Source organism: Zootoca vivipara, chromosome 7, assembly GCF_963506605.1.
Source record: "Zootoca vivipara chromosome 7, rZooViv1.1, whole genome shotgun sequence".
Taxonomy (NCBI): domain Eukaryota; kingdom Metazoa; phylum Chordata; class Lepidosauria; order Squamata; family Lacertidae; genus Zootoca; species Zootoca vivipara.
The window spans coordinates 92,782,025-92,790,399 of record NC_083282.1 but is presented as its reverse complement, the minus strand read 5'-3'; the positions used below and the strand labels follow the sequence as shown (position 1 = coordinate 92,790,399).

Genomic DNA, 8,375 nt, shown 5'->3' with positions numbered 1-8,375 from the left:
TGCCTGTGGGAAAGCAGCAAGCAGGATTCGAACACAAGAGCCCGGCCCCCTCCTGGGGATCCCAGCAACTGGGATTCAGAAGCATTGCTGTTGTCCCGGTTTCTGATTGGATCCTGCACTGTCCTGCTTGTTCTCATAGGACGACCCCATCGGGAAAATGCTGGCCTATGGACATGGAAGGGGAGTTGGAGATGAAGCTGGCATTTTCTGGGGCAGAGCATCCACAAGGCAGCTTTATTATTATTATTATTATTATTATTATTATTATTATTATTCACACCCCACCCATCTGGCTGGATTTCCCCAGCCAATCTGGGCAGCTTCCAACAAAATATTAAAAATACATTAAAAACATCACTCATTAAAAACTTCCCTAAACAGGGCTGCCTTCAGATGTCTTCCAAAAGTCAGATAGTTGTTTATCTCCTTGACATCTGATGGGAGGGTGTTCCACAGGGAGGGCGCCACAACCGAGAAGGCCCTCTGCCTGGTTCATATATGCTCACCACCACCCCCTTCATAGCCATTCTGTTCTCCCCACAATATTGCTTCTGCCCAAGAGAGCAGCTTGCAAGGTCTGAGCTATAGATTTATTTTAAAATCAGTTTGGGGGAAGGGGGGGGACCTGAAGGAAGGTTTGTTCTTCTTGTTGTCGCAGCATCAACTTTTACAGGTCAGAGACAGGGAGGGGGAGACATCGATCCATCATCATTGTCGTCGTCATCCAGACAGAGTAACTATTACCAGGTGTTTCTGATTATTTGCCAATGATTGTATATTTACACACACACACACACAACACACACAACACACACACTATAAAGAAATGCCATTTCTGGGTATTAGGAATTAATCCTCTTGTGGAGTGCATTGTTCTGTGGAGGAAAGGAGAGAAGAGGGTCAGAGGAAGAAAATGGGGGCGATTCATATTTATTTATTAGGAATATTAGTATCTCGCCATCCTAGTTCAAAACTGAGCCAATCAACATAGTTAACAAGCTGATAAATTTAGAAACAGTAGATCTTTGGGAGGGGGCGCTTATTTTTCATTTTGTTCTTGTTTTTATTCTTTGTGTTTTTATTTTATATTTTTGTCTTGTACTTTTATGCTGTGAAACACCCTGAGTTCTTCAGATGAGTGGCATACAAATTTAATAGCTAACTAACTAAATAATAACCTACAAATCTATTATGCCTGTGAAAGAACAGGAGATAATCTCTCTCTCTCTGTGTGTGTGTGTGTGTGTGTGTGTGTATGCATGTGCGCACACACATTTAATCATTGAATTGTAGGGTTGGAAGGGACCCCAAGGGTCATGTAGTCCAACCCCCTGCAATACAGAAATCTTTTGCCCAACGTGGGTCTTGAACCCACAACCCTGAGATTAAGAGCCTCCTGCTCTACCGACTGAGACCCGCTTGCCTTACCGGCTCTTTCAAAGAATCTGATGTTCCCCTCGGGAAATCCTTGAGCCGAGGCGAAATCCTTGAATTTATCTTCGATGGCGCCTCCAACTTCCAGTCTCCTACCTTTAAACACAAGCAAAGGTTGGGTAAGTCTTTCAACCTGGAAAGGCCCAAATCTCTGATCCAGATACTGTATGTAGAACGTCTCTAAAGTATCTTCTTCCTGTCGTCTTCCCCAGATGACCCATCAGTCAGGACCACATTCCTTCATGGAGCCAAAGGTAGTGCTTTGATGGAGGGTTGAAAGGAGTCGAAAGCCTACAAAGGTGCAGACTTGTGTCCCCAGTGCTGGGGCAAAAATAAAATTAAAAATTCTTGGACAAGGAGCTGTGCCTAGAAATGCAGAGCAAAGCTAAGTGTGGAAGAGCCCAAAGTAAGCAAATAGCTTTCTACTGAACCCCAGTGAGGAGGAATTAAAGAACCTTTTAATGAAGGTGAAAGAGGAGAGCGCAAAATGTGGTCTGAAGCTCAACATCAAAAAAACCAAGATCATGGCCACTGGTCCCATCACCTCCTGGCAAATAGAAGGGGAAGAAATGGAGGCAGTGAGAGATTTTACTTTCTTGGGCTCCTTGATCACTGCAGATGGTGACAGCAGTCACGAAATTAAAAGACGCCTGCTTCTTGGGAGAAAAGCAATGACAAACCTAGACAGCATCTTAAAAAGCAGAGACATCACCTTGCCGACAAAGGTCCGTATAGTTAAAGCTATGGTTTTCCCAGTAGTGATGTATGGAAGTGAGAGCTGGACCATAAAGAAGGCTGATCGCCGAAGAATTGATGCTTTTGAATTGTGGTGCTAGAGGAGACTCTTGAGAGTCCCATGGACTGCAAGAAGATCAAACCTAACAATTCTGAAGGAAATCAGCCCTGAATGCTCACTGGAAGGACAGATCGTGAAGCTGAGGCTCCAATACTTTGGCCTGTTGGCTGCCTCATGAGAAGAGAAGACTCCGTGGAAAAGACCCTGATGTTGGGAAAGATGGAGGGCACCAGGAGAAGGGGACGACAGAGGACGAGATGGTTGGACAGTGTTCTCGAAGCTACGGACATGAGTTTGACCAAACTGTGGGAGGCAGTGCAAGACAGGAGTGCCTGGCGTGCTCTGGTTCATGGGGTCACGAAGAGTCAGACACGACTAAACGACTAAACAACAACAACAAACCCCAGATCTGCCCCATCCATCATCATAACACATACCAGACAGATACATCGCCGAATAAGTGTCCATATTCACATGGAAAATGATATATCTATCGTAATCTGCAGCCATGACGCGAACTGTGGATTTATCTGCACAGGAAACACCATAAGACGTTAGCTATAAGACAACACCGCCCCATATCTTTGCTTGAAGGTCTAGGGAGCAGAGGAAGCAACACTCTTAGTCACCTTAAATAGTCACTCTTATCTACAGTACTTCCACCTCATTTGATATAGCTTTTTTTTGGGGGGGGGAATTCACAAAGATGAAACTCTGGGCCCAAAGAAGTGTCCTCCGCCTTTGCCACGACTGACCGCCGGTTCTTAAAAGTAACGGCAAATTCTAACACCGAACCCTCAGAAATCCACGAAGGTGCCGACCCTCTCCTGACCCTCTCTCCCAGAACAGCTGGCTTTGGTTCCTCCCATGGGTAGGACTCGAACCCATGGCTCCAAGTTACAAGAAAGGTGATTCCGACTCAACATCAGGAAGAGCTTTGTGACAGTAAGAGCACTTCGACTCCCTGGGGAGGGGATGAACTCTCCGTTCTTGGTGGCTTTTGAAGCAGAGGTTGGATGGCCATCTATCAGGGATGCTAGAATTGAGATTCCATTTGGATCCCTTCCAGTCGGGATTCAGGCCTCATCGTGGGACTGAAACTGCCTTGGTCGCACTGGACTGGTTGATGATCTCCGGCAGGCTAGGGACAAAGGTGAGAGCTGTTTCCTAGTTCTGCTGGATCTCTCAGCGGCGTTTGACACCATCGACCATAACATCCTTCTGGACCATCTAGAGGGGTTGGGAGCTGGGGGCACTGTTATACAGTGGTTCCGCTCCTTCCTCCTGGGCCGTGTTCAGAAAGTGGTGGTGGGGGATGAGTGTTCAGAACCCTGGGGTCTCACTTGTGGGGTGCCTCAGGGTTCTGTCCTCTCCCCCATGCTTTTTAACATCTACATGCAGCCACTGGGAGAGATCATCAGGGGGTTTGGGCTGGGTGTTCGTCAGTATGCGGATGATACCCAGCTCTTTCAAATCAGAACCAGTGAAGGCGGTGAAGGTCCTGTGTGAGTGCCTGGAGGCAGTTGGAGGTTAGATGGCGGCTAACAGATTGAGGTTGAATCCTGACAAGAGAGAAGTACTGTTTGTAGGGGACAGGAGGCGGGCAGGTGTGGAGGACTCCCTGGTCCTGAATGTGGTAACTGTGCCCCTGAAGGACCAGGTGCGCAGCCTGGGAGTCATTTTGGACTCACAGCTGTCCATGGAGGCACAGGTCAATTCTGTGTCCAGGGCAGCTGTCTATCAGCTCCATCTGGTACGCAGGCTGAGACCCTACCTGCCCACGGACTGTCTCGCCAGAGTGGTGCATGCTCTAGTTATCTCCCGCTTGGACTACTGCAATGCGCTCTATGTCAGGGGCACCTCCTGCTCGCCAGACTGCTCGGTGGGAGCCAAGGCTGCCTCAGAACCAAGCCACTCTCAGGTGGCGTCTGTGACGGCCTTGTGCGGGGTAAGTGCAAGGCTCGCCCAGGGCCTCAGCCCAGTGGAAAAGTTTGCGGCTCTGTTGGTCACCACTACCTGCAGGCTGGGCCTGCGTGGGAGGCAGGGTGAGTGTGCAGTGGGACATTGTACAGGCGGTCTCTATTTTTTTCCTGGTGGCGCCCTGCAGAGGGCCTTCTCGGTGGTGGCACCCGCCCTGTGGAACGCCCTCCCATCAGATGTCAAGGGAAAAAACAACTATCCAACTTTTAGAAGACATCTGAAGGCAGCCCTGTTTAGGGAAGTTTTTAATGTTTGATGTTTTATCATGTTTTTAATATTCTGTTGGGAGGTGCCCGGAGTGGCCAGGGTAAATTATTATTATTATTATTATTATTAATAATAATAATAATAATTTGCTCTGCAGTTCATAGAATCATAGAGTTGGAAGAGACCACAAGGGCCATCCAGTCCAACCCCCTGCCAAGCAGGAAACACCATCAAAGCTTTCTTGACATATGCCTGTCAAGCCTCTGCTTAAAGACCTCCAAAGAAGGAGACTCCACCACACTCCTTGGTAGCAAATTCCACTGCCGAACAGCTCTTACTGTCAGGGCAGCAGACTGAGTGTGCTCCTGGGCTCGGGTCCAGGGCACTTAGTGAGGACACCGTTTGCATCTGCAGCCCGTGACTCGAAGGGAAGCTGAAGGGAGCTGCCTCCAGGGGGCAGTGCCACCAAGACGAAGGAGAGAGGGGAGGGGTGAGGCTCGGCTGTTGGCTTGCTGGGCAGAAACTTGCTTGCTCAAGGCCAAGTGGGAGACGCAAGCAGTTTCCAGCTTGCGCCTAAGCAGCAGCCATGTAGTGGAAAGTCTTCCTCCTACCCCTGCGATTGCCCAAGCTGGCGTGGTCCATGAAAGGGCTTCCTGCTTCTGGGGTCCACTTAAAGCAAAGGGGGGGGGTTGAGACATCAAAGCTGCATGGCACTGGGCTCCATCATGGGCATGCGTGACACAACACTGACACCCCCCCCCCCAATCTGGAACCCAAGCCCCGCCTCCACAACCAGATATGAGGATGACTCGTGGCTTTTATACCTACTGGGAACTTTGAATATGCCAGGTCGGTTGGTATGCCTTAAGTTCTTGGTTGTTTTGGTACAGGTGCCATTCCTGGAAAAGAAAGCTCAGTTGAAAGACTTCCAGGCAGGAGATGCAGCCTTCTTCGGCCCTCCCTCCCCTGCTTGTGTTTTCTAGGGTTTGGGAAATAAGCATCGCAGAAACCCACGGACTGGGGATCCATCTTGTCACATTCCACCCCGATCTCCGAGCGGGGCGATATCCCCGGGATTACTTTCCCCTGCCTTTGTGATTCCTTTGGGAAAGGAGGTGCAGCGGAGACGGGAGTGTCTTTAGGATGCAAGCTGAGCCTACAAAGGAGGGCTTCCTGGCACCAGCACCCTAGAAGGGTCTTGTTTCTCCCACAGGTGCAGCTGTGGGTTCAAACAGATATGAGCCATGGACACCTTGACCAGGTCACCTTGCAGCCAACTCCAATCCAAAACTCAACTCTCCAACTCTGCCTTTTCTTCAGACTCAAGGGAGGCGGCCCTTCCATTTGCCATCCATTTGGCTTTCTGAATGGCTCGTCGCCTTCCTTTCGTTCTTCCCAATGGCTCACCTCCCAGGCGATTTCCTGACTTCGGATTATATTTTAACCTTTGCTTCTGTGTCTAGCACGCAGGTTAACCTTCCAAGCATTGATTCAGTTCTAACTCCTGCTGGACCCAGGGATTTTGGGGGGTCTTGGTGCCTCCCAACTATACCATCTTACGATTCTATGATTCTCTTCCTATTGGCACATAAAACCCTTAACTATTTGGGACCAGTTTACCTATGAGATTGCCTTGCTCTACATGTTCTCTCTCAAACATGTCGATCAGCAGAATTGGCACTGACCCAGGTGTCACAGAGGACCCATTGCACCATTGTACGAACTGGGTCATTCGCTGTGGCATTTTATGAAATAATTTTTAAAAATTCAGAGGCCTTTTAAAGCAGAGGTTGGGTGGTCATCTGTCCTGGATACTTGAAATTCCTGCATTGCAGGGGGCTGGGCTGGATGACCATCAAGGTCCCTTCCAACTCTACGATTCTATAAGGACCCCTGGACGGTTAAGTCCAGTCGAATTTGACTATGGGGTGTGGCGCTCATCTCTGCTTTCAGGCCGAAAGAACCGGCATTTGCCCACAGACAGCTTTCCAGATCATGTGGCCAGCATGACTAAACTGCATCTGGTGCAACGGGACATTGTGACGAGTGCCAGAGTGCACGGAAACGCTGTTTACCTTCCTGCTGTCGTGGTACCTATTTATCTACTTGCACTGCTGTGCTTTTGAACTGCTAGGTTGGCAGGAGCTTGGACAGAGCACTGGGTGCTCACGTGGATTCGAACTGCCGACCGTGGATTCGAACAAGCCCAAGAGGTTCAGTGGTTTAGATCACAGCACCACCTGCGTCCCTCTATAAACTCGTAAGATAAAGAACTGGAACCTGTGACCTTCCCTAGGGACCAGCTTCATCCCAAATCGGACCCTTCTTCCATCCAGCTCAGTATTGCCTATGCAACCTGGCAAGACCGAGCAACACCACCAAACGATTTCAGGAAAAGGGTCCTAGGCCACCATCGACTGGACCAATTTGAGGGTACTAACAGCGTAACATTAGCAGTGAGTTTCAAGTCGCCGCTATCAGAAACCGTCACACGGTGGTCCACCTGCGCCGTCAGATTGTCGCGTTCCGGCATCTCGGGTGTAGAGGAAACCATTGCGATGGGATGCCATAACCCTGCAACCTGAAACAGAAGAGGAACTGCACTGAGCAGCCAAACTCCTCCTACCAGGGGTGAAAGCAGCAATGCTCTTGTATCTGGGAGAGAGGAGAAGGGGAAGCCCAAAGCCACAGGGCTCCTACTCTAGAGCAAAGCTGCTCAGAGGAAGAAGGCTGTCCAGAGTCTCAAGAAAGGCAAAACCAGGGGAATAAGCAAAAGGGTCCCCAATATCCCCAGGAGAATCTGCCACTCTTGGGTTCTGCCTGCTCTGCTGCTGGTATCACCCCCTCCAGCATTTCTCTGATGAAAACAGGGGCATCCTATGTCCACTAAATGAGGCGTTGGAGGGCCAAGCTCTTGGGGGCTTTTTCACCACGCCAATCTGGCTCGAAAGTCCCACCTGAAAATCACTTACCTTTTGGGGCTCAAAGTCTGACTGCACAGGGATGTGCGCAGTGACTGGGAATAAGCAGCCAGGGGACAGTCCCAACAGCAACAGCAACGCAGGCCTCATCCTGGAGGTGGCTTTCTCCTGATTTTAGCATGAACTGGGAACCTGGGAAGAGGAGAATGAAGAAACCAGCATTGCAGGAGCCCAGTTTATAGATTTGCCTCCAAATGTCTTGCAAGCGAATCCACCCAACAACGTATGCAAAGGGGGCGAGCGTGAGAGCAACAGGCTATGTTGTGGGTTGATGGAGGAATAATAGCAACACTTTTGATTCCCTTCCATCCCACCCTTCATTTACAAAGATGGAGGGAGAACCCCAAGGGTCTGTTTGGTGTTTTGTGGAGATCTCTTTGTGCATCAGAGGAAAGGAGTATAACACACTTGTTCTTTCACAGACTGCCACATGCCAGTTCTGGGTAGGAGCTGAGATCACAGGGGCTTAAAGACCTGTGGTCCCCCCCCCCCCAACAAAAGGGTGAAGAATAGAAGTGTGATGGGGCACATCCTCTCCAACATTTCTCCAGTGAAAATTGGGGTGTCCTATTCGTTTGCCTTTCTGCAAAATGACACCGGTGTCAATTCTCCTGAAACCACCGCGAGAAACTTCAACTGGTGCAAGCAAAAACTTCTGAAAAATCACAAAGTCTTCCATGATATTCTTGCAAGGAAGCTGGTAAAATGTGGGTTGAATGAGATAACTGTTAGGTGGATTTTTAGCTGGTTGACTGACCGAACCCAAAGAGTATTCATTCATGGTTCCTCATCATCCTGGAAAAATGTGACAAGTGGGGTGCCGCAGGGTTCTGTCCTGGGCCCATTGTTGTTCAATGTCTTTGTAAACGACTTGGATGAAGGAATTGAGGGAATGCTCATCAAATTTGCAGATAGCACCAAACTGGGAGGGGTAGCTAATGCCGCAGAAGACAGAATCAGGATTCAAAATGACCGTA

General features: G+C 49.3%; 1 protein-coding gene across 1 annotated transcript; it reads right to left on the bottom strand.

Annotated features, from left to right (window-relative positions):
- Positions 1-849: 849 nt before the first annotated feature.
- LOC132592492 (epididymal secretory protein 4-like) lies at positions 850-6,950 on the bottom strand. The gene is made up of 5 exons (XM_060277499.1): positions 6,855-6,950; positions 5,029-5,086; positions 2,668-2,760; positions 1,429-1,530; positions 850-875 (listed from the first exon to the last, which is right to left on the bottom strand). Exons 1-5 carry the CDS (start codon positions 6,948-6,950, stop codon positions 850-852), a joined length of 375 nt encoding a protein of 124 aa, XP_060133482.1.
- Positions 6,951-8,375: the final 1,425 nt, after the last annotated feature.